Source organism: Centruroides vittatus, unplaced genomic scaffold (genome assembly GCF_030686945.1).
Source record: "Centruroides vittatus isolate TY-2023 unplaced genomic scaffold, ASM3068694v2 contig_3153, whole genome shotgun sequence".
NCBI lineage: Eukaryota > Metazoa > Arthropoda > Arachnida > Scorpiones > Buthidae > Centruroides > Centruroides vittatus.
In genome coordinates this window covers 12,643-39,802 of record NW_027122030.1, presented here as the reverse complement: position 1 = coordinate 39,802, position 27,160 = coordinate 12,643, and the positions used below count along the sequence as shown (strand labels likewise).

The window sequence follows — 27,160 nt, the reverse complement described above, 5'->3', positions numbered from 1 at the left end:
CAGTCTCAGTTGTATACAGGGTTTGTCCAGTAAGTATCCAGACTGATTTTTTCCTGTTAATGGGAAGTGATGGAGGACAGTTTCTATGGGCAGGTTCAGTGGCGGTGAATGTCATGTAAGCTACAAGACCCAACTAAGTTGTCTCCGAGCCTTTGGAATGTGTAGATCACACCTGAAATGAATGTGTGTTTAGTGCTTACATCGAGTCAAGATGCAACAAACCATCAAGCAGTGTTTTGTGATCAAATTTTGTGCTTAATTGAACAAATCCATTACTGAGACTTTGGATATGATCTGTGAAGCTTACAAGGACAAAGCCATGTCCAGAACGCATGATTTTGAGTGCCATAAAAAATTCAAAGATGCCAGGCAGACATTGAAGACAAACAATGTGCTGGACGTCCGACAGCGACCTGAACTGATGAAAATGTAGCCAAAGTGCGAGAACTTTTAAGGATTAGAGTCCACCGCATCCAAAAGGCGATCACTGAAAACTGGATGCTCCTCACAACAATGTGCCCAGTCACATGTCACTAATTGTGAGGAAAGCAGTGGACAAACACAACATGTGAATGCTGCCTGCAGTACAGTCCAGATGTGGTCCCTCTGAGTTCTTTTTGTTCTTCCGTATCAAAGGAGCCTGAAAGAACATTGTTTCAGGACGATTCATGAGCGGCCTCGATGAGGTGCCTGAACAGCCTTGCAGTTGCCGCCCTCCAGGAAGCATATGAAGACTGGAAAAAGTGTTGGCAGCATTCAGGAGGGTCATATTTTTAAGATTATTAGCTCACTGTACATATATCATCAATAAATCTTTTCTTTATGACTTAGTCTGGATACTTATTAGACAAACACTGTATTTAACTTACTTTATCATTTTCACAAAATTAGTCACACCAAAATGTTTATCCTCTTACTCCTAACTGATTACTCATTGATCATATTTATCACTAGCAGATAAGCTGTGTTTGCCCAGGCAAAAAATAACAACAAATATTAAGATTATTAGATTATTTTGTACTTCTAATCCTATTGTATTATATTATTTGATTTATAAAACTATTGATACAAAGGTTATCTTACATAAGGGTTTATTGCACCAAGTGACCAATCTAAATCATTTTAAATATTCTTTAAATTGTGTACAGTTGAGGAATAAAGAACTATGATATATTGTCAGTTGGTGGGATAAATCCTTGGATAAGAAGTTTGGTTGAAGTAATTTGACCAAAAGTAGTCATTGACTTCCTCCTGGAAGGGAGGAAGTCAATGACTACTTTTGGTAATCCAAAAATAAGAAAAAAATATTTAGACTTCTCATAAATGCTTTTTTTTTAATTTATTACAAATTACCAAATTCTATATTATATAAAAAATAATGAAAGTAAGTTACATAAAATTATCTTAAAATTTCTATTTTAAACTATTTTATATAAAATTTATCTTTCAATCAATAAGTAATTAAATACTTATTGATTGAAAAATAAGTTTTATATAGACAATATAATCAAGAAGATTAATACTATTTTAAATTAATTAAATCAAATTTTAAAAATTATTATTAGCTTACCTGAAATTTTGATCTGGAACAGAAAGTCTACCTAGAATATACAAATCTGAAAGTAGAGAATCAACACTTTTTTGTCCATCTGGAAGCTCTGTCTTTTCCTAAAATAAAAAATCCTCAAATGAGTGTATAAAAATATATGCACCCAACAACACATGCTAAACATGTTTAACATAATTTATATAAAGGGTTTTCCTAGGGAGTATAACTTTAGGGATGATATAACTTTAAAAATCAATTGCAGCCATATTTGAATGACTCAATTTTTATACAGGTATATTCAACAAAAATTTGGCAAATCATCATTGAACACTGAACGGTTCAACAATACATCAAAATCAACCATCTACTTCATAAAAACTTACACCTTTATAAATCCATCAACAAATTTGATAAAAATAAAAAATGTTTTTGATCAGTTTCACTGATCTTTTTCAGTTACAGAATATAATGGAACAGAAAAATTAAAAAAACGTAAATACAAATTTATATTTTTAAGAAAACGTCCTTAAATTCAAATTATTGTTCTTTAAATTTGTTTTTATGTCCTTTTAAATTTGTATTTATGTTCTTTAATTTTTCCATTCCATTATATTCTGTAACTGAGGAAGATCAGTGAAACTGATCAAAAACATTTTTCATTTTTATTAAATTTGTTGTTGGATTTATAAAGGTGTAAGTTTTAATGAACTATTTCCTCCAATTATATTTGAATTCCATAGTTATCAACCATCTACTTATTAAAGAAAAAGTTTGAAAGATTTATTATTTTGTGAAATAGAAATATCAATTATCCATCAAGATTGTACAATTTAATGCCTTTAGATTATTTTTGTGGGACTATGTTAAATCTCATTTATGCTGATAAATCAAACACATCTCAAGGACATTACCCAAATTATATATGAAATAGAGCCAAAATTATATAAGAAAGTCATTGAAAATGGGAGTCTACATGCCAGAAAAAGAAGCCATGGCAACCATTTGAACATTAGTGATTTCTATGCATAATACAATTGAATATACTTTCATACAAAATAAAATATTTTTCACATCTCATACACACTTTGTTTTATTTCACTTTAAAGATCTGCTATGCTTTTTGGAAAACCCTTTACATGCATATGTCATATGCACATATACACACGTAATCACACACACAACACTGTTGTTAATTTCAAGTCGAAAACTCTAGGGCCATTTTTTGATTTGAAACATTCGTTTTGAGTTATAAGTGATTAATAAAATTGATGTCACTTCTTGTTTAGCAAAATGCCATTTGATGTATGAAAATATTTGTTGATAATTACATGTTAGTTTGATATCCATTACTTATTATCTGAAATTTTATAAACGTGTTACTTTAATTTTGAGTTTTTTTTGTGTGTCTGCATCAGACTGGTGTTAAGTTCCATAATTAGCCAAAATTTGCATATTCAAAGATGCTTCAAGAACATTTTCAAATATGGAATGTTTTAAACATTTAAATGTACTGCTAATTTTAATGCTAATTTCTATATTTGAATATTTTTGAATAATATGGAACTTTTGACTTACTAAGTTGAAGTCAAAAGCATTTGCATTATTTGTATTTGTTCATCAACAGCAATTAGTTTGTGTTGACAAAAGTGATTTTTTTTACCATATATCAAACTAACATGCAATTATCAACAAATATTTTCATACATCAGATGATATTTTGCTAAACAGGAAGTGATGCCACATTTTTTAATCACATATAATTCAAAATGAATGCTTCAAATTAAAAAATGGCCCTAGAATTTTAGACTCAAAATTAATCTTTCTATAACCCCTCAAACTTTTTACACACCTTTCTGTTATACCCTGCATATACTTTATTTTTCATATTTTTTTATAGATATAATTTGATGTTAATATTTTAGAATTTGTTATAAAAATATAAATAAAATATAGTCACATTTTCAATAATAAAAGCAATAGTCAAAAACTCTAAAACATTGCTATTTGTTTGCAAAAATTTGCACAACCATCATCATCATAAAGAAATTTTAAATGTTAAGTATGTTAATCATTGCCCGGTGCAGTGGCAGATCTATTATAAGAGCTAATAGGACTAACAGGATCCAAGACATATTGTAAAGTATGTAGCTGTTATAAGTGATAGAACATACAAATGTAAAGCAATATGAAGGTAGATATTTCTTGTCAAAATTAAAAATTAATTAATGTGGCCATTGGCCAACGTATAACTTTCTTATACCTACTTCTAATGTTTTACTTTAACTTTTATTTAATGTCTGTAACAATTAAGTTAATAAAATATCACTTCATGTATAAAACACTTTCTTTTTTAAATTTAGTGTTTAAAAATTTTAAAAAAGAGCCCCAAAAAGCCTCAAGTCTAAGGTCTCCAGAAAGTTGAATCCTGTGTTAAGAATAGGTCATCCATGGCAATGATTGCATTCAACTTCAATTTTATTTCCATTAATCAACATACATAGTGTTTATAATCTATATACTATCATAAAATGATATGTTCTTAAATTAAGGAATTATTTTAAAATGTTTCCATAAATTTATCAGTTTAGTGTTGTAAGGAAAATTTTATGATAGGCCTATTTAATTATTTGTATGATTTAATTAAAATATTTCAAACTATGTACTGTACTTATAATTACAAATTCATTCATAAAATGTTCTTTTAGTTTGCACACTAGTGTGCAATAATTTTTGAGGGAATGCGAGTCCTGATATTATTTTGCATCCCTAGTTTTGGGTTGATCTTTCTTTGCCATTTAGAATACTGGGAAATATACTCCCAGTTAACATTTTCTAGCAGAAAATCCAACTTTCCAAAACTAATTATTGACATTAAGCAGAAATGTCTACATATTTACATTTAGATAAAAAATTTACTTAATTTTTCTTAACCCTCAATAATAAATTTCTGCTACAAGGAAGAATACAAAAAGAAAGAAGTGTGTTCTATTCCTCTAAAATAGCAATGTTCTGAAATGTTTATTATTTAGGAATGACAACATGATCGCTAAATAAATACTTAATACAATAAAATATTAATAATGATAAATAAAATATAATGTTAGCAAAGTTAACATTAAATGAAGAATTTCTATCTGAATAGAATAAAGTCAGGTCATATTTTAGTCAATAGAGAATAAAACATCATTTATAACAGAAATGCTTTAATCAAATTTAAAAAATTGATTAAAACATTTCTATTATAAATAATTTTAATATAAATAATTCTAATATAAATACTTTTGGTGTAGAGTGCCCAAATTTAAAAACTTGGGCACTACACGAAAGTAAAATTTATCAGAAGAATGAAATTATATTTTCTGATAAAATAGTTTGTAAAAACTTTTAAAATGAATTATTTTAGTATGTTAAAAAATTTATGTAATTTTTGTACTTTAAATTTAAATAGATTTGGATTTGCATTTGAACTTATAATAAAACTAAGACACTTTGAATAATAAAAGCAAAAATATCATTAATAAATCTATAAATACATAGTAGTAATAATTTTATAGTAAAACTTAAATTAAGATATTAAACAATATTACATTTCAATTTGTCTATAAAAAGAAACTACATGTATTAAAACAACAACTCAAAACTGGGTAAACTTGAAAAAGCAGCTATCAAAACCAAAAACCAGTAGAGAAATTAACAGAGCTAACATTTATCATCAGGCTAAATGACCCCTCAGCTGTTAAACAATGGCGGATTGCAGTACAAGTGTCAAGAGGAGAGGTGACGTAAGAAAGAGGAGAGGGGAGAGGATAGAAAGTTTACAGTTTATAAAACATCTTCAAAGCAGAGGGAAGAAATCTACATTGAAAAGTTCCTCCCTGCTTAGAAGACATTTTATGAACTATAAACTTTCTATCCTCTCCCCCTACCTCTCTCTTTCTTACGTTGCCTTCCCTCTTGATATTTGTACCTGCAATTCCCATTGTTTTAACAGCTGTGGAGTCATGTAGCCTGATAATGCCCATTTAACATGGATGAAAACATTAGCTCTCTTACTTTCTCTGTTGGTTTTTGCTTTCTGTCACCGCTTTTACTTTTATTCTAGTAGTAATAATATATTACTAGAATAAAAATTTTAATTGTAAAATTTACAAAGGTATTTTGATTTATTGTTCTTTTTCTTCTTTATACACATATAAAGCAGAATATCTCATTCAAACAAATTTAAATGCAAAAAATGTAGTTATTTCTGTATTTAAATTTGTTCCATTACGTTTTATTCTTTTTTTATATGCTTACACCCAAAAACGCTCAAATAAAACCCTTTGAAAATTTTAAAGTTATGTACAGTACTTTATTTTAGTAGCATTAGTACAAATAGCTTTTTTATATATAGAAACTCTTCACAATCCACCATGTCTTTAATTAACTATAAATATCATACCTCACATATAGAACAAACTATAGACTTATCAAGTCTAGCAGCTGTCTCAATACAACTCTTGCATAAAGTATGACCACACTTGATGATTAATGGATACTGAACAGAAGATACTTGTTTTGAGGTTCCTAAAATACAAATTTATTAAAAACATTTATACTATTTAATTTATTATAATTAGATACTTAATGGCAATGATAAAACTAATATAAAACAGAAATAAAACCATAGAATTTTATTCATCAGAATTATAAAAAAACATCTCGTATTTTGAGTGTTTAGTTGGACTTTTTCTAAACAAGGACAGTTTAACTAAAGTTAGTTTCATGATTATAAAGTTGCTCCCAAAAATTATGAATCTGGACAATCCTGTGAGGTATAGTGATACTATATTGTTATCTATATACGAGTACTGCAGGAAATAGTCAAATAGTTAACAGCATTTAATCAAATTAAATCAATATAATGTATATATTTTACAACAAAACAATAAATTTCATTCTCAAAAAGCTGAAGCTATTCAAAATAAACACAACAAACCTTAGGTATGTATTCCAGCACCCTTTAATAGAAAATTTGAAAATAGATGAAAATGCTTGTTCATCTCCTGCATGAAGTTACTTGCATCCAGTTCATTTCTTTACATATTCATCAGGATTGTTTATAAAATTGTGTATCATCTGCAGTGTGTACCTAACTTGTATACAACTAAAAGGCTCTTCTATTCCTTGAGATAAGCCATTTGGCCAAATTCACATTCAGTGGCGTAGCGTGGGTGTCAGCCGCCCAGGGCGGAGGAAAATTTCGCCGCCCCCTTATTTAGGTATTTTTACAAGATATTATTATTTATTGTGAAACTTTGCCACCCCATAAAAGTGCCGCCCGGGGCAGGCCGCCCCTGCTGCCCCCACTATGCTACGCCACTGTTCACATTCATTTAATTTACTTCTACAAGACATCTTGTCAAAATTAAGATGATTCTTTATAGTATGCAAGATAATCATTAACAAATCATTGAAAACTGATTTGCCTGAAATGGCATTAAAAATATAAAACGGGCAATATATTAATTTTTTAACCTTTTCAAAACATTATTCAGGTAAAATAGTTTTTATTTAACAATTAAATTGTATTCATGCTCTATTACTTTGTTATAAAAATCACTTTATGTCACACATACCATATCCCATATTCATAGTTAATGGGGTGACAGAATTATGAAACTGATTGTATATTATCTAATAGAATATCATTAGCTTCACTGATTATGAACAAATAAATTCATATAGATACATTTAATGATTCACAAATAATCACAGTATGTATCTGAATGAAGAAATATTCAATTATAATATTTGATTTATTTTTCAAATTCATACATTTATAATATATAGAAAAAATTTTGCTAAAGAACTCACAACTGAAAAAGTATAATCAACTTATGTTCCACTATAATAAATAATTCTTGCTTTATTTTCTTAATACATATCATGCTTACAGAAGTACAATGTTATAAAATATACATACTAAAATCAAATAATCTACATTTGAACAAATCACATCTACAATTCACATTTAGCCAAAAAGTTATGATCACAATCAACATATGCACAAGACCAACTTGATAAAATGTAATACTAATGTTCCACATACAGGTTGAGAGTTACATTATTATTATAAACAATACAAGATAAAAAATAATTCATAATTCATACAATATGATAAATAACAACAACAAAGTTTAATTAATATCATACAAACCAATATCAAACTTACTTTAAACTAAACTTATATATAGAGATATACCAAAGAACTATAATAAAGAGAAGCAAGCAACTGCAAAAAATGAGAAAAATGGAAAATAATTGACTAGCTGGTCAATCAAAATATTCCATATTCTTATGTAAATATTGGTCAGTCCTCAGTAGTTTTTCTTAGAAGAGGAAGGAAAAAGACTTCCTTCTGATAATTATAACATTTGTATTACTGTCGTAAAAATCTATTAAATTTAAGTCCTATTAATGAAGCTGAAAACATTCTTTCTTCATTAAATACTGCTGGAAAATGGAGTTTTTTGTGTGAATGTTCTTATGTACAGTGTGTCCTGAAATGGACACCCCAACTTTCAAAAGAAATATCTGAAAAACAGCTAGAAACAAAAATTTTATCATCATGCATATTGGTGTGGCAAAGAATAAAATGCAGTTGTTCTGGTGTTATTCATGGATTTGACTATATATAAAATTGGCATAAATGGGGAATAGAACATTTGTGCAAGAGTGTCACAAACACTTCATTCACAAAGAGTAATTGTTTGGACCACTGTTTCCAACAGAAGGATCAGCAGATGGGCCAACTTTCATATAGGAAACAGTCACTTTACTTCATCTTGCGTAAATCACAATGTCTGCAGTGAAACATCCAAGGCATTATGTATGGCCACATACTAATGCAAATATTTCAATCTAGCATAATGAAATGACTTTCTGTTTATTGACAAATTATGAACACCAGAACAGCTCTATTAATTTTATTCTTTTTCACACCAATATGCAGTAAGAATAAAATTTTTGGTTCTAACTTTTTTACATTTCTTTTGAAAAATGGGGTGGGATTAGAGGATTTGATCCTGGGATCCTGACCACTTTTTAGTCCCGAAATTTTTGGGATTAAGTTTTCCTGATCCAGAGATTTTCGGGATTGAAATCATTTTAAAAAAGTTGCAAAATAGACTGCATGAAGCGAAACGTTCAGTGACAGTGCTCTTAAAATGATAGGCAAGCAATTCTGTTAATATAAAACTTCTTGTATTTTGAACTAAAATGATAGGCAAGCAGTTCTCACTGGGTTACCTGGTAATATAATTCATTTTTGTATTTTTGAATTTTGCAGGCGCCAATCGATTTTCTGGTGCAGTCGAGAGCACTTTTGGTTGGCTGTAGAGTTCTAACATGACCCTTCAAAAATTCTAATAAGTCATTCAATGGAGGAATATCATCACCCTTAAGTGAGCGCTCCCACCAGCCTCTGGTTGTTGCATCCAATAGGAGTTTTTAAATATTCCTTTCAGTTAATAGATTAGATAAACTATTGGCCAAATATATTTAGTAAATCATCCTGTTAGAATGCACTGTACAGCATATACATGCAATACAGCAGTCTAAACATATGTCAATGGCTGCACTCAGCATCGTCAATAGTTCTGGTATGTACAAGTATTTTTCTGCTGAACACTTTTAGTATCATTACCAGTTGTGCACTCAGGAGTTAATCTTCAGGGGACCAAGTCAAATGGATAAAAGAATTTTTAATGTGAATTCAATAAAATTCTCATCTTATGCAATTATATAGAAATTCATTAGTAGTATAAAAAACACAATACAGTATAAATAAAAATAAATAAATTTTTATTAGGAAAAGAACTTTGGAAAATTTTGTAGTGTTTATTTTCCTTTTCCTATGAGGGTGTCAGGGCCCCTAAGCCCCCTCTGGGTGCATCACTGAGCACTACTATGAAAAACTGACTATTTTTTATATGCCATATTTAGTAGAAAACTTCATTTACACTTTCTTCCACAGCTACACTTCTCTGAAATCCACACTTGTCATAAACCACGGTATTATTACTCAAACCTTAAAAATGCAGTACAATTTTAATTTTCAAACATTTTTGGTTTGGTTTGGTTTTATTCATTTATGGCAACATGACACATGGATAATCTGCCAAGGGGGAATGCTTCCCAGGAAAACTTTTATGGGAAAATGGGAAACTGAGCAATGAGCAATGGGAAACTGGAATCTATTTAAGTGTTACAAACATGAAGAAAACCCAGAAAACTCCACGTGACCAGCCATTGGCAAGGAGCAAACCCACGACCAACTACCAGAGTTCAGTGATTTTATCCACTAAGCCACCAGTGGACAAACATTTTTGGTCTCCTTAAATGACTTTCTTCAGGAAGAAACAAATTTCAATTTAAAAAGAAGAATAAAAGCTTTTCTCTTCTTTTTAAATTGAAATTTGTTTCTTCCTGAAAAAGGTTTTTAAGACCAAAAAGGTTTGAAAATTAAAACTGTACTGCATTTTTAAATATTTGACTAGTAGTACTGTGCTTTCATAGCTACAGCTGACCAAGCATGATTGCACCTACATAACAGACTGGAACAACTTTTATACATTAAAAACATATATTATAGTATTAGCATACTTGCACATAGCCTTCAGTAACTGAAAACACATTTTAGTTAACTGCTACTATACCACTAATTATTTTTCTGTAACACTTAATCTACATGCAAGTAGAAGCTGAATTGTATCACTACCTATCTGTTTCAACTAGTAAATTCATTGTTTAGCAGATCCAATACTTTTATGTAGAAACAATGGGTTCCTTGCCTAGTAGTTTTAATACAGCTGGTAAGCAAGATGATGACAGCCCATTTCTTTTAAAATGAACTACATCACTGACTTGCTTATTCTGCTGTATCAAAGCGATTTTATTAGATAATGCACCCAATAACTATCAAACTTTTGTTCAATTTGAACAGTTAAGTGTATCAAACACATCCAATGAATTTTGTATCAACAAACTTTTGTTGTCAAAAATACCTTTGCAGTGAATAAACATTTCAAATCTTTTTTGAAAAAGGAAACTACATATATCACCTTAAACTTTTTAAGATAATTACAATTTTTTGGCTTTAAAATTTTCCCTTGATCTTCACAAATTGTATAATTGCATTAATATAATTAATTGCATGAAATTTTAGTGGACAATAGCTAAGAAATGTCAGAGCTGGACTCAAGCTTCCTTTGGTTATTGCTTTCATAAGGATGACCAACAATCCTTGTATATAAGAAAATATTGCATTAATTCTGTTGAAAATGTAAATTCCATTTATATAAAGCTTTAAAGTTTCCTTAAAATAAAATATTTGTTTTATTTTGGCTGTAAATTTAAAACCCAATTTATTACAATAATTTTCATTATGTATTTTTCAAATAGTAATTTTATGTTTATATAAATCTATTGCATTTACCAACATTCGGTAATAAATGTAATTGAATATCTTATTAATAACACTTCAAGATATAAGCATAATTGCAAATTACCTATTGCAGCGTACTGCAGATTACATTTTGGACATAAATACGGAAATGCAGAGTTTGTCATCACGAAATTTTCTAATCAGATCTGAAAAGAATAAATTACTTCAAAACTTCCCAGTATGCCGCCATGCAGCGTGACTGAAAATAAAGCGACATCTATAATCATAGAAAACTTAAAATTTTGAAATAATAATAATTTTACGTATAAATTAATCATTTTAATTTCTTAATTAATTATTATAATATATAATAACGTTAAATTTTAATTGTATAAATAATTAAAAAAAATTAATAAGTAAAGATCAGTTTTTTAATACTTAAATTTGGTTAATGTGTACCTAGGTAGTTTAAGATGGCGGCTCGTCTCCGATTCCAGCAATCAGAAGACAGGAAACAGTGGGGACGCACGTTCTAACATAACCTAACCTATTCTAATAAATTACCATAATTATTAGCAACCAAATTATTAGAATAGGTTAGGTTAAGTTAAAACGTGCGTCCCCACTGTTCCCTGTCTTCTGATTGCTGGAATCGGAGACGAGCCGCCATCTTGGACTACCTAGCTACACTACACATTAACCTTAAATTTTAGTTCAAATTTACTCAGCGCGTTTATAGTTCTCATTAGGAATGTCAATAACTATTTGACTGATTTAAACTACTATAAAAGTATTATTTCTCAATTTTCTTCTGAATGTAATTAATCACATTGCATCGTTATCTTCTATCGTCCGTACTGGCCGACCCGATTGAAAAGTAAATCTTTTCTCAATGAAGAGATTGTAGACGACCATATATATACATGTGTGAGGCCCTGGGCTGGGATGAAAAACTTTTTTTAATGAGAAATCCAAACAAAAACGAATCTTGATCTTCGCGATTAATTAAAATTAAGGGAACTAAATAATAAAGGAAAAGGGAAAAAAATAAAATTATTTTAATATTAAAACCACGCGAGAAAAGGGAGAAAAGTTAGTAGGCCTAAATTAAATTTTTTTAGACAAGACGAACAAAAATGGAAATGTTAGTTAAGGTACTTTTTTTTTTTTTTTTTTAACTCTTTCCGCCCTGTGGGCACTAAGAGGGCCTCTTTTAGTAGGCCCATTATGGGTTCGGCCAGGCCCACAATGGGGCGACCGGGTGGTGAAAGACGGGGCCCGACATATCCGAACGGACCACCCCCCGAAAAATTCCTGGGGATTATTCGACCCGTTCGGATTCGATCCCGGGTCCCCCAGAGCGGTAGGCTGCCACCTTTACCGCTCGGCCATCCGGCCGTCTTAGTTAAGGTACTGTACAAGGTTCGTTCAGCACCTAACGAAAGACGGTGTCGAATTGTATTCGTAAACAATCGTCTTTCTCGGAAACTGATCTGGTCCTATTTCACCTGGTAACAGAGAAAGACCAATCTAGGACCGAGAAAGGGGATTAATAACCGATAAAGTGGCGATTTGCGAAACGAAAAGGTTCAGAGGCCAGGGACACTTGGCAGTGGCGTAGCGTGGGTGTCAGCCGCCCGGGGCGAAGGAAAATTTCGCTGCCCCCTTATTTAGGTATTATTATTATTTATTGTGAAATTTTGCTGCCCCCTTAAAGTGCCGCCCCTGCCGCCCCCATTACGCTACGCCACTGCTCGCTATTCTATCTACATTCTTAGGACTGGTTTCGTTTGCAATGCACAACGCTAATAAAGCACGGACAAAACGGAACAGGCTGTAATGCGATCTTGGCAATCACTTCCGCATCGGCTTGACATGCTTGGAACCAAACTTCCACCTATTCCTTTTTCCTAGTTGATCCTACGTGCATACCCGAACACAGGTGTGTCAATAATACGCTATTTTGTTTCAAATATTTAATCCTTTTTTCAGGCATTTCCAGGGGGACGCATCTCGGGGCGCAGTTAGTTTTTTAACGCATTGAAATGTTCGAATTTATGTCGACCGAGTCGAAAGAATGCTTTGGTGAAAACAATCACAGCGCGCAAAAGTACAATTGCTCGTTACAGCTTTTCTTTAAATATTGCGCGAAATCGCGAACCGTCGCCGTAACTGTAGCCTTCGATCGCGACGTCTGCAATGAAAAAATGAAATAAAATAACAACTGAACTCTCCAAGGGAGAGTTTTTGGCATACGCGTGTTCTCGAAACGTGTCGAATCGATTCTCATAAGTTTTAACGCTAAACGTGAAAAAAAGGAAAAACAATCGAATCCGTCGAGGCGGATTTGAACCACCGACCTATGGATAGCTATGCCACTACAGTCCACCGCTCTACCAGCTGAGCTATCGACGGAATGAATATAATGACTGCGAATTTGCGTCAAGTGCTTTGCTTCGCCCAATTCGTTTCTTTCACCTTTCTTAGTTGCACATTAGGGCTTGCATTACACCGATTTGTTTGCCTGCGCGCGCTTGCAGAACTAACCGGCGCGATTACAGCTTGTTTGTAATGGTACACTGGTATTCATCCAGTAAGATGGAAAGCCATATCACTACAGACAAGAAGACGCCACATCGCCCGAATCGAAAACAACTTTTCTGTGTTTGTAAGACGAAATACTTACGCTGTGAGACTGTCCCGTGTTATCGAAAACACCATCACCCGATCATTCGCCACGTTACTGCAGCTAATATTCCAAGTGCAACTGTTGTTGCCAAGCGTTGTGGAGTGGTTGGCGAAAATGCATATATCGAAAGATGGGGGTACACTTTCGGACGAGGTGGCCGAGCGGTTAAGGCGATGGACTGCTAATCCATTGAGTGTACCCGCGTGGGTTCAAATCCCACCCTCGTCGGGACTGTGTATTGTGGCTACGTCACTTTTAGTCTATGTTTAGGTCGGAGCGGTCTTGCGGTGTTAAACGCACGCGAAGAAATCGCATTGTAATATTTTTTTCTTTAGCCTTGTAATTTTCCTATTCTTACTTAACAACTTTTTTCCAAAGTCGATCGCGAATATTTTCGCATTCGTTAACGATTAAAACGAGTTTTAACATCCTGCATTTACCGGCGTCCCACTTCATCCTTTGTCCATGCAGGGGCTTTAGTCCGCTACGTGAGAAGACGTCCAACGACATTTGGTGACATCACTGTCAAGTCGCCTCACTATCGTAAGTTGAAGGCGAACCAATCAGTTTTAAAATCCTCCAGTGACAGGATGGTTACGAGTGGATAAAATTGACGATTCCAGGCTAAACGACTTGTGCATTTATTTAAGCACGATACAAACTGAAGGACTTTCGTAATATTGCAGAACTTCTCTGCCATATTACGAAAGAACTGCGAGGCAGCTCAAACTAACGATTAATTTTTTTGAATGAACGGAAAAACATGATATCTCGAAAATTTCATCACATGTAAGGTTAATTTTGGGATGACTTCGATGTTTAACTGAACGTCGATGGCATTGGTCTTCTAAAACCGCAGATAAATAAAAAGAAGTAAAATTGCCTATATTTATTTGTTTTAAATATACATAAATTTATTTGTTTATCCATTTTCAAATTAAGATCATACATAGTATGTACCTTGAGAATACTTACACATTGATAGATTGACATCAATATGTTTAGTTATTACTTTTTCCAAGTGCTTAAGCGTTAATGACATTAATTTTATAATGAACCCTATGCTTTCTATTGTGTTGTTTAATTCACTAAGTCCCATATTGTATATTATGTAGTACATATAGATTTGATCTTACCATTTTTATAAGTATGTAATTTGTGGGATTACAAGGTACTCCTTTTCAAAAAGTTCCGGACTACAAGGGTCGGTGGCAGTACCCTATAGTCCGAAAAATTCGATTATCCGACACCGCCTTGCAAAACGTTTGTCGGATTCCCGCGGGTCTACTGTAATTAAAATAAATTTTATGAGTACTGTATTTTAATGTTGGAGAACATTCGGATCCATCCGACACACACCAAATTGTCTGTTACTTCTTGAGTAGAAAGTATTAACCCGTCCACATAAATATCTCTATAGCTGTTTGGTATATTGGATATAACTTTGACAAATATTTCCATTTTTTGGTGGGCTTCTTACAATCGCAATACATGATTTTAATCCCAAATATTTCTAACGACCAGAGCAGTGGCGAAGCGTGGGTGTCAGCCGCCCGGGGCGGAGGAAAATTTTGCCGCTCCCTTATATAGGTATCTCAATTCAAAAGACTAAAATATACAGTAATTCTAAAGAACTTTTCGGCAAAGAACAATCATCATTAATGTGTATTGTACAGGTGTAATGTGTATTGTGTATTTATTGTGAAATTTTGCCGCCCCCTAAAAGTGTCGCCCGGGGCGGGTCGCCCCTGCTGCCCCCACTACGCTACGCCACTGACACTTGGTTCTTTGCCGTGGCGTCCCGCGAGGCTATGTCCCTCATTGGGATGCTTCCCGCAAGGTTCCATCTTCGTATCCTCCGAAAGTATTAGACCTTCGTTGAGAGAAACTTCGGACATTTTGATCTGCGTTTATCGGACATCGTTTCCTGTTCGACAACTGGACTTAGAATGCAACATCCGGTCAGCGAATGGAAACCACCTTCTGTGAGGGTAGCTGGATGGGGATGAAAACCGTCGTCACGACCTCGCGGTCAGCCCCGTCGTATGGGTGTGGCAGAACTCACAGAGACAGGTTTCCCATTTTACCCGTTTAATGATATCAAAAGGTTTCTTACAAAACTGGAAGAGAGAGTTGTCCCGATGGAACAATATTTAAAGTCTAATTATGGATGATCCGTTGGTTCTTGGTTTCCGGCACTGGACGTCCTGTACGGCGGATGATCACTCGGTGTGGTAATTTCTTATAACCGTTAACGAATCAAAAAGCGAGATAAGATTAACGAGAACATTTATTAGCTTACATACATCCGACTTGGATTTTACACAAAAGGCATCTACAATCGTGAACAATTGACGAAATAAAAGTATACATTTATCAGATAACAAACAATTTACTTTTTGTATATACAACTGACAAGATTAGGTTTCAAATTATAAACAGGCGGTCTTTCGACGGTCGGACATACAAAAAAAATGAACAGATGGCGGATTTTTTCATTTCTGAACAATAAGTGCCCTCCAATAGCCGAATTGATAAAACCACCGAAAACTGGTGGTTAGTTTGTCTTGGATTTGGGTATGGCCAACGGGCTGGACACGTGCAGTTTTTCGAGTTTTCTTTATGTTAGTAACACCTAAATAGGGACTTTTTACATAAAACTCTTCCCGGGATGCATTCCCCTCGGCAGATCGATCACGTGTGGTGTTGCGGAGTGTGGACTAACAATACTTTCTACTCAAAAAGTAACAGACAGTTTGGTGCGTGTCAGATGGATTCGAATGTTCCCAAACAATAAGAGTCATGCCGTAACCAAATAAACCAAACTACAGTAATTCTAACGAGCGATTATTTATTGTGAAATCAAAATGCGGGGCTGCAACTATTCGTCACAATTTTCTCAATTCTTTTAGTAGTGTCTTGCCCCTGCAAATCATACTCTTCCTGTTAGGAATAGAGTCATGTCGGTTATCTAACTCCATTCGGGGGAAACATTTGAATCGAAGTAATGTGAAGTTTTCCGGCAGATTAACTATATATGAACTTCCGGTTAAAACCAGAAGTTCATATATAGTTAACCTTACAGCAGAAAGTCCAGATTTCCATATTTTGTCTCGATATTTATCTAACTCTTTTCTCGAGATGAGGGAGGGCAGACAGTAGAAATTTATAGGTCTACAGCAGGGGTTCTCAAAGTGGGCGATATTGCCCCCTTGTGGGCGGTGAGTAAATTTAGGGGGGCGCTGGAGTCAGTGTACTGAACGGTGACCAAAGGCAAAAGTTGGGGTCACTGATGGGTTAGGGGCGTTGGGTATAACTTTATGGAACAAAGGAGGCGGTGGATCGAAAAGTTTGAGAACCTCTGGTCTACAGTTTTGAACTGCAGATCTATAATTTTTCTATAAAATCGATATTTACGAGAACACACTTCCCACATACTTTATAAAATCTATTTTAAAAATATAAACAATTATTCTCGCATTTTGACAAGATAATTTTTATTTAATCAAGTTTTATATGAAGTCTTGCGGACGTTAAGGTTAGCAACTTTGATCACATGCAGGGCCATCAAAGCCTGTTTAACACTGATCACTTTTCAACTTTTAATATAGACCAGCATTAATTAGTAGTTATTGAGCAAACTTTCTTCCTGAGGTGGTCAACGACTACTTTTGGTCGAATTACTTCAACTCCCTTTCGCAACAGTTACTTCTTTCTTTATTATTCTACTGTACACAATTTAAATAATTTTTTAAAATGTGTTAGATTGGTAATGTAAACTCTTACCTAAGATAACCTTTGTAAATATAAATCGAATACTATAATATTATATAATATTATAGGGTTAGAAGTACGAAATGATCTAATGATTTTAATCTTTGCTGTTATTTTTTGCCCCAGCAACGTCGGGATCTTCTGCTAGTTAGATAATAAATTAAATTTTTCTGAAAAGAAAATACAATTTAGAATAAAACTAAAATTGAAATATTAAATTAAATTTGTTTAATTTATCCAACTGCATACAAATTTATAAACACAAAAATACTAAATGAGACAAACTACGATATTTCATTTACAATGTTAAAATCTTAGACACAAAATAAGATCCTTTTAATGCAGTTATATAATACATTTACTAGTGAAAGCCACTGATATACTCTCGTCAGGTGATGCATTACAACACTAAAATCGATCGTTTGCGTCATATTCAAAAATAGCTTCTTTTATCAATATATGAAAAGCTAAATTTACTTTATGTAAAAAAGTATTCTTCATTATAATTTCGGAACAGAGATTGAAACTAATATTCTTCGGTATTAACATTACATTTTCGATAGCTAACAGTAAAACATGTATTCAGCTGACACGAAACTTAGTTTGTGCATTGTTTGCTTTCTACGACCAGTCCTCGTGTCACTAGAAATATTTGGGATCAAAACAATGTATTGCGATTGTAAGAAATCTGCCAAAAATGGAAATATCTGTTTAAGTTATATCCAATATACCAAACAGCTATAGAGATATTTCTGTGGACTAACATAATACTTTCTACTCAAGAAGTTACAGACAGTTTGGTGTGTGTCGGATGGATTCGAATGTTCCCAAACAATCAGAAACTCATAAAATTTATTCTAATTACATTTTATATTTTAGCTTTTCAATTCAGTTTTTTTAAAAGGAAGACACTTTACATTCCTAGAAATAACAGTGGATACGAAAGAGAGGAACAAATGGTTGATGATATTCAAATATGTTTTATAGCTGGCCTTACAAATTTATTTTTTTCAATAATTTCAGTCATTACTGTAATTGACATTCGAATCCATCCGACACACTGACACTGACAACACAACTTCCGACGTTCTACCGGAAGTTGAAAAGGGTTCAATCAAGTGACTTGCCTCAGGCTTTGTTTACTTTTAGATACGGTCAATAGGAGAAATTAAGGCTAAAACAACCATCTTTGGCAAATCGTCGAAGTCTTTTTGATTTCACAAGAAAATGCTCAACCACACATTACAGAAATTACAAGAAAAAAACAAGGAATTGGGATGACAACCGTTACCTCCTATTCCTATTCACCGGTTGACTTATCACCGTCGAATTAGCACATTTTTTAAATCTTTGAATAATCGTATGCGTAGAAAGAATTTGCAAATAACGCATCTATAAAGGATGAAGGAACTCAATTTTTAATGCTAAAAATGGTATTTTCAAATTGATCTCCCATTAAAAAAGCGTAATTGAATGTGAAGGTAAATATTTTGATGAATAAAATTATTTTAAACAAAAAATACAAGAATTTTATTCACATTTTGAAAAACGACATTATTTATTTAGTTACTTAATATTATTAATAATTTATATATTCTAATTCGCCCATAAATACATTCCTGAAGAACAGACCTACGTGTTAAATAGAAGTGATAAATATAATTAGGGGCATTCCCAGAAATATATTTTTTAATTGAAATTAAAAACAAAACGTAAATGTGAATAATGTGAAGCAAGCTGCGAATACGAAAAAAGTTTTTTTAAAATTGGGTCGACGGTGCTAAATCAAAACAAATCGCGTAGAATAAAAATAAAGTTTCTCTTTGTAATTTGCGTTAAATCATGAAAAAAAATAAGATGTTTTGCTCATTTCGTTTATGCTGCATTTAAACTTGGTGAGTATATTAAACACATTGCTAATATAAGTGTAATATAATGTAATATTGAAATTGATAAATCAATTAAAATGTAATTTATGAGAGTTTATGTACCACTTTTACAACTTTTGTTTATGATAATTATTTTAATTTTCCGAGATGTACGGAAAATTTATTGAAATCTATAGATTGGGTTCTGCTGATTTACCGTTAGAGACCAAAATGGAGGTAATAGAAATACATTCAAATTCTTTCTATCGGTCTATAAATTTAATATTATTAAACATTTTTTCCTTTAAAAGATGCTGAACTTTATGAAAAGATACGGCAAAACTCCATTTGGAATAAGCATCGGCGGATTCTTTTATGTTAAGAAAAACTTCTTCATTCGAGTAAGTTCATTCAATATATTCTGTTTGACTTTATTAAATTTGTAAAAATATCATTTATAACAGCGTGTGTAGTTTACAAATTTATTTTATTCGAAGAATCGTAGTAAATATGTAACTCTCTTTAGGTGTATATAATAATTTTGTAAATATTATTTTACAGTTTCTGAGTGCCATATATTCAGCTCTGTCTGTGTTCAAGGAAATTTTAATTGCAAAGAAACCACCTTCTTGTAAAGTTGAGATTATAGATCTCATTCAATAAAGCTATTGAATTAAATTGCCTCACAGGCTGACTTGAAAGTGTAAATAACAGCAGAATTATTACATACAAGAAAGACATCGGCCATACACGAGATGTTTAGCCGGCAGAAAAGAGGGTAAGGGGAAGGGAAGAGGTAGAAGGAGGGAGAGATATAGACAGTAGAGAAAGGTAGGATCCTTCTAAACGGCGTACATAAGGCTATAGTACCCTCTGTGTTTGATGTTGGCGTGCAGTTTTCAGGCAGCAAGGCTGTTGTCCCCCGACGGGTCTAAAAGAAAACTAAGTGTCGTGAACACCAATAATTGAGTGCCGTCACGAATAGCTAAGTGTAGAAGTTGTGCCAAGTGGCTGTTAGTAGAAAGACATATCTACTTAATACTAATAAAACTGAATACGATCGCAAATCTTAATACTACTTAACAGCTAGACAGACAGCGCGAAAAGCAAATGAATACAATGACAAACAAGACGAGACGAACGAGCAAGACCCCAAATTTTTATTATTTTTTATGTATTTATTTATTTTTTTAAAACGTTAATTTACTCACTAACTAAACTAACCTACCATAACCTAAGACGAACCTAACTACACGACTAAAGCTAACGAACCCTAATCTAATTTAATCTATCATAACCTAACCGGAAACCAAGATAAGAGTCCCTAATCTAACTTACGACTAGGACTAACTTAAACCGAATTTAAACTGAAAAGAAGACAGAAAATGAGAATTAAAATAAAAAGTTGAAAGGCAGCTATATGCTGACAGTTATAACAAAGCAAGAAAAAGCTAATTGCCATCCGTGTCCCGGAGTGAGTGTTCTCAAGAGCCCCACTAAGGGATATGAATGCGAGTAGGTGATGAAACATTGTACGTGTGTGAATGAGTTGGTGCGGGTTGCAAGGCTAGTTGTACCCTACAAGAATAACAGCTCTCACTATCTCTAATGTGACTGTTCCTATTGCAGTGAAAAACTAAGTGAAGTGGTGTTTGGTCCTCCCGAATAACAATCGCATTATGGATTGTCCCCAAGGTTTAATCTATGCAAGAATTGCTTAAAGTTGCCGTGTCCTGTAAGTAGCTGAGTGAGGGTGTAACCTTTGGGATGAAAGTATAGGTGAGCCTACCAGTGGTGTCATCGTCCCAGCTGTTTTGCCAGAGAATGAAGATTTGCTTCTTGACGTGATTGTTTATGTACGAGATAGGAATGTAACTGAAAATACTAGTGACTGAAGACTTTGCAGCTTGTTTGGCAAGACGGTCAGCGGTCTCGTTGCCAAGTGCTCCCGGATGACCCGGACCCATTGGAAATCTATTCTAATGTTATTGTCTAAGTATCTAAGAATGTTGTGTATGAGATGGACGAGTTTTAAGCGGCTATCAGACATCGCAATCCTGCATAAAGCAACCCTACTGTCAGAATAGATACGATAGTATAAGTAGTATCATTTGTCCTTCGTACACCTAATGTGAATTAAGCTCATATAAATAGCTAAAGTTTCCGTCTGTGCTATTGAGCAGTCTGTACCTAGACGGAAGCAAGCGTTGTGAAGCTCGCGGCCTAAGTCGGAGTAAACTACAAAGGCGGCATTCACATTTCACCCATCTTGGAACAGTCAGTGTAAATCCTAAACATGGAATGATCACCTGGATCTTCGAAGTAAACGTCAGGGCAAGCTGATGGGAGGGGTGGTAATCGTAAGTCGATGCTAAATTTTTTGATATCATCGATCAAGGTCAAACTGGGGGGATCTTACCTACTCTAATCATTTTGTCGACATCTAAGTCGCTATAATCTTGCCAGGGTAAGGTAACGAGATTTTCTTGCCAAATAATGCATTTCATTTCTAAGTCGATAGGGGTCGACCCTGACATTACCAAAAGGCTTATAGGACCGCAACCACCACTAGTGGGTGCGGTCCTATAAGCCTTACAAATGCAGACAGCTGTAATCCTTTGAACAGATAACAGTTTTTCTGCGGTTATGGACTTTGGTGGCAATGTGGCCCCAGACCTGTACGGCATGGAGGAGTGCTGGCTGAATTGCACTCCCGTAAATCAGCTTAATAGCGTTAAGGCCAAGGCCCCATGTGTTCCTAGCATTACTAATGAGGGCGTTGGCCGTCTTTTTGGCTTTCTCCGTGATGTATTTGATGTGGGGTATGAAGTTGTCTCTCGTCAAGAATAACACCTAAATATTTAATTTCCGTTGTTTGCTTTATTCTGTGAGCACCTATTCGAAGGGTAAGCTTCCTGACGAGTGGCGCGTCTAATGATTAATTAGACGCGCCACTCAGTTTTCTTTTAGACCCTTCGGAAGACAACAGCCTTGCTGCCTGAAAACTGCACTCCAACATCAAACACAGAGGGTACTATAGCCTTATGTACGCCGTTTAGAGGGATCCTACCTTTCTCTACTGTCTATATCTTTCCCTTTTTCTTAGGTGTACGAAGGACAAATGATACCAACTATCATGCTTTCGCATTTGTCTGTGTTAATGGGTTGCCTATGCTTAATACTCCACTGGTGAATGTTATTGAGAATGTGGTTGCATATGTCCTGTAAGTGTTTACTGTTCCTGTGTGAAGCTAAAATAACTGTGTCGTCCGCATAGCCCTGTATGCGGCAGCCAGGATGCAGGGTATCATTTAAGTGCAGAGTTATAGGCTATGTTCCAGAGACCAGGACCAGACCTGGATCCCCGAGGACAGCCTCAAGTGATGGATATGACTATGTTATTTTGTGTTGTATAAACACCTGCATTCCTGTTGCTAAGATAGGACTGAAAAAGTTTGTAAAGATTTTGAGGGTAGTGATGAGCGTGTAATATGTGCAGGATAAAAGGCCACCAAGCGTGATCAAAGGCGCCTCTAAAGTCAATAGTGATAATTGTGGTATGCTGATGGTTTTGTTTAGCCTGGTGGATGTAGTTAACGGTCTGATGGATGGCATCTACTGTACCTTTGTTTTTAGAGAAGCCAAACTGATTCTGATGCTGGGCTCTATGCTTGCGTAGATGCCATGTTATCCTATTAATCATTAGACCGTCTAACACTTTTCCCAGAGTTGGGAGAAGGCAGATCAGCCTGTATTTTTTTCAAGTGTTAACGCTGGTGGGTTTGGTAATCAATTTGACACTAGGCTTCTTCCATTGCGTAGGAAAAAGGCAATGTTCAAACAGATATTGAAAAGAATTAAAAACACTGTACGATTGTCCTCAAACGCGTTTTTTTTTTTAATCCTAGTGGTTATGCTGTCAAAACCCTGTGCTTTGTTATAGGTAAGCGAATGGATGGCATTCGAAACCTCGATGTAGGTAAAGTTGTGGTCATTGTCTGCATTATGTGGAGTGAGTGTAGAACTCTGGATGACCAGTTGTGCATTGTCATCCTGCTGTGGGTCATCCGAAGGGTAAAGGCAGGTTAGGATGTGCGTGATAGTTTCTTCTGTGTTGTTGGTGTAGCGACCATCACGGAGCTGGCGTTTTTCCTTTCAAGCTAAGTAGTATAATTCAGACCAGGGATTGCGACCGCAAGTGTTGGTACAGAAATACTTCCAAATGTTAGGTTTATTTTTATTTTGTTATTATTATTATTATTATTATTATTTATTTATTTATTCTGATGTAGTAATAATTATTAATTTGTTGTTTATTGTATATTAAAAATATTAGACTACTTACGGGTTAATTAATATATATACATATACACTAACGTTGCCAAGTTAGGGTTTTTTACCCTAGATTTAGGGATTTCTTTCGAGTCTAGGGAAAATTTAGGGAGAAGACTTTTTAGGAAAAACTTTAGGATGATTTTTTATAGAGAATTTTTTAAGGTTTCATTTAAAACTTAAAATTTTGCATTTACTTTGAAAATTTCTCAATTTTATCACTGCTGCGCTGTCTTCACTTGAAATGGGATCAACCAGCACCCAGTAATAACATGTGTGATTTTACAAGCTTTTAGCTGCAGGAAGAGACCTACCATAGCACCTCTAGAGGAATCTTCTTGTAACTTATGGCAGGCGATCATGTTATGTGTTCGGAGTGCAATCTCCAGTTCGGGTCGTGTTACATTTCCATCAATTTAATACTTTTTCTTAACTTGCATTTCCCTTAACTTTTTCTGTTAGTTATCAGAAAAGCTAGGTGTTAGTTACCACATACACCTAGATTATTCTGTTGTATTGATTACTATATTGTTTTATTGTACCGATTGTTTTGTTTTATAATACATGTATTCAATAAATTTGTGTTTCTTTAGTAATAATGTAATATTCTCAGTGCTAAACAGCTAAAATTTCAAATTAACTTACATTTTTTATGATACAGTAAATAATTCTTTTTATCTATTAAAATAACTTTAGAATTATGAACTTCAGAAAAAAATTTTTCTATCAATTTATCATTAATTCAATAAATGAAATTAGAATAAACTCATATTTAAACTTTTTTATTTATGAAAAATATATTTTTAAATTAAAACATTTTACTTAGTTTTTAACACTTGGGAATTATATTAAAGTTTTATAGACAAGTAATACTTTTAATTGTCGTTATTGTATAATAGCTTTAACTGCACACAAAAAATGATTTGCTTGCACATGCCAAAACAAGAAAGCACGAAGAAAAAATTGCATTAGAAAAAAGTGCCAAATCAATAAAAAAATTACCATTTGAGCCAGTAATAGGAACAGTAACAAAAATTGCAGAATTAAAATTGAGTGCCTTCGTTGATGAGCATGGCAGTATTAACACTGTAAATCATCTGACAGAACTATTATCTAAAATTGATAAGTCTAAAATTTTTGAAGAATTGTAACTTCACCGCACTAAATGTTCGATGCTGTTAAAAAATGTTATTGGACCATCAGTCATACAGGAATTGATTCAGGACATGAATAACAGTCCGTTTTCTGTAATAATAGATGAATAAACTGACATTTCTACAACCAAGATTTTGTGCATCATGGTGAAATATTTCTCCAAAATGAAGAAAAAAATCATCACAACCTTTTATCGCCTCATTCAATTGAAAAATTATGATGCAGATTCCATCTGTAATTCATTTAAAAATCTGTTTAAGTAAAAAAAAAAATAAAAGGAACATGGCCGGCGTTATTTACATTTAATAAATAAAAATATAAATACGACTTTTTCACACAGGTAAACACCTTGCTTTAGTCCTTCTTTTTCGCCGTTTTACCATCAGCAATCCTTAAAATTCACAAAGTTACGGAGACAATCTCCCTTTTTAGGCTTCTGACTACACAAAAAACCAGAGGATGCTCTACCTGTTTTTATATATTTTTACATTTTTTTGTAGCCTAAAAGAGGAAGATTGTCTCCGTAACTTTGTGAATTTTAAGGATTGCTGATGGTGAAACGGCGAAAAAGAAGGACTAAAGCAAGGTGTTTACCTGTGTGAAAGGGTCGTATTTATATTTTTATTTATTAAATAAAAATCAGTTGTTGCAAGATGGCTTAAATCTACATAACCTAATTGGAATAGGAGTTGACAATGCTAGTGTCATGATTGGAAGACATCAGACATTGTTGAGAGATGATGTTCCAAGCTTGGTTGTAGTAAGATGTGTTTGTCATTCACTTCATCTATGTGCAGAAAAAGCATGTCAAACCCTACCAAGACAGTTGGAATATATACGTTTAATTAATTAATTTATTTATTTATATGGAATGAATTATAATTAAAACATATGTTTAGGCCTATATAAAGTTTTCATCTAGTGACAAATTTTCATAAAGTATAAAAGTAAAAACGTATTTTAGGTGAAACACTTGAGGCATTCTCTAAAGAATTCGGATTCCCATAAAGTTTCATAGGAACGTGTCAAATGTCATCGTCCATTAGCCAACGCAATCCGTGATCTACATTGATGGTGGGCTTGAAAAAGCCATTTTACATGTGGTTCTGTGATCATAAAAAACAGCAAATTTTTATTTGTATTTAATTTTCAATTTGTAATATTTAAAGAAAGATTAAGTGTTCTAACTCGGGTAGAACTAATATCGGCTCTAGTTAAACTAGTGTTATTTTACACCTCAGTATGAATGTGCCTTCAGACATAAGTAGGAACGGCATAAGTACGCATGAATCATGTATACGTGAATACGTGAAAGTTCTCGTGAATCTATGAATGCACCAGTGGCGTGCCATCATTGGAAGCGATGGAAGCGCCGATTCCACCTTCCAATGACCTTCCCTTGTATTTTATAAAATATAAATTTTCATATTTTAACGTACAGCATTAATTAAAATTAATTTTTTATTATAACTGCATTATGTATCTTTTACAAATTTCTATACTTCATGTGAAAAAAAAACGATAAGATTGCTATTGTATATTCGAATAATTCAGTGGCGGAAGGAATGTCAAAACCGGGTCAGTTTCCAATCAGCCAGTTTATATAGGCATTGGCACATGCGGTTTACAGAGCACCAACCTCACCCGGTTTAGCTGGTAGAAGCAACACACGCGTAAAGCGTCCAATTTTATATCCCGGACCGGTTCTGGGCTGTTAGCCGCCTGTCTGCTAGATATTCGGCCGCCCTCGCCCGATTATGTGAATCATGAGTAGACTAGATCAACGGCGGGCAACCCCCGGCCCGCGGGCCAGCTACGGCTCGCGAAAAGTTTCTATCCGGCCCGCGAGATCTTTAATAGATTATTAAATTGGAAAAATAACTAATTAATAGTTATTTTTCTAATTCTTTGTAATTTTCGAAAACGATAAGAGAAATAAATGTAGTAATTAACTTTTTATTTATATATTTCATATTTGCAGACTAAAAAAATTACGAGTCACAAGAAGGCGTCAATTAACTACTACGGCCCGCGGAAATAACGTAAAATTTATTCTGGCCCATGCTATAAAAAAGGTTGCCCACCTTAGACTAGATTTATAACTTAACCCAACCGATAGGAATTTACTGGTATGTTTTTATGATAGTTCTGTATAGTTGACAGGAGTTTTAAAAAAATATTTGATATATTTATTCTGCGTTTATTCTGCCTTCCCATCTTATATTACTTACGGATTTCAATGTTAAACTGGTGATATTACGATTTCATATGTCCCATCTGTAAGGGGATGCAGAAAAAACGTGTACAATTCTAGTAGTGTTAAAAAAATTAACTGTTACTTTGGCAGCATCATTTACAACCAAATT

At 33.6% G+C, this 27,160-nt stretch overlaps 1 protein-coding gene, 1 long non-coding RNA gene and 2 other non-coding genes across 4 annotated transcripts in view; 2 read left to right on the top strand and 2 right to left on the bottom strand.

Moving 5' to 3' along the window:
* Positions 1-11,237, bottom strand: part of qin — a 120,005-nt gene extending 108,768 nt beyond the window's left edge. Inside the window, exons 1-3 of the mRNA XM_067268093.1 lie at positions 11,101-11,237; positions 5,991-6,115; positions 1,571-1,668 (exon numbers count right to left, since the gene is read on the bottom strand). Coding sequence (XP_067124194.1) covers positions 1,571-1,668; positions 5,991-6,115; positions 11,101-11,161 — 284 coding nt within the window. The 5' untranslated portion in view covers positions 11,162-11,237. The remainder of the gene's footprint in view (positions 1-1,570; positions 1,669-5,990; positions 6,116-11,100) is intronic.
* A 2,071-nt stretch (positions 11,238-13,308) lies between these two features.
* Positions 13,309-13,391, bottom strand: TRNAY-GUA (transfer RNA tyrosine (anticodon GUA)). The gene is given in 2 exon segments: positions 13,309-13,344; positions 13,355-13,391. It is a non-coding gene; the product is annotated as a tRNA-Tyr (tRNA).
* A 421-nt stretch (positions 13,392-13,812) lies between these two features.
* TRNAS-GCU (transfer RNA serine (anticodon GCU)) lies at positions 13,813-13,893 on the top strand. Its single transcript has one exon. It is a non-coding gene; the product is annotated as a tRNA-Ser (tRNA).
* Positions 13,894-19,474: 5,581 nt separating this feature from the next.
* LOC136973363 (uncharacterized) lies at positions 19,475-20,033 on the top strand. The gene is made up of 3 exons (XR_010880482.1): positions 19,475-19,544; positions 19,619-19,708; positions 19,869-20,033. It is a non-coding gene; the product is annotated as an uncharacterized lncRNA (long non-coding RNA).
* Positions 20,034-27,160: the final 7,127 nt, after the last annotated feature.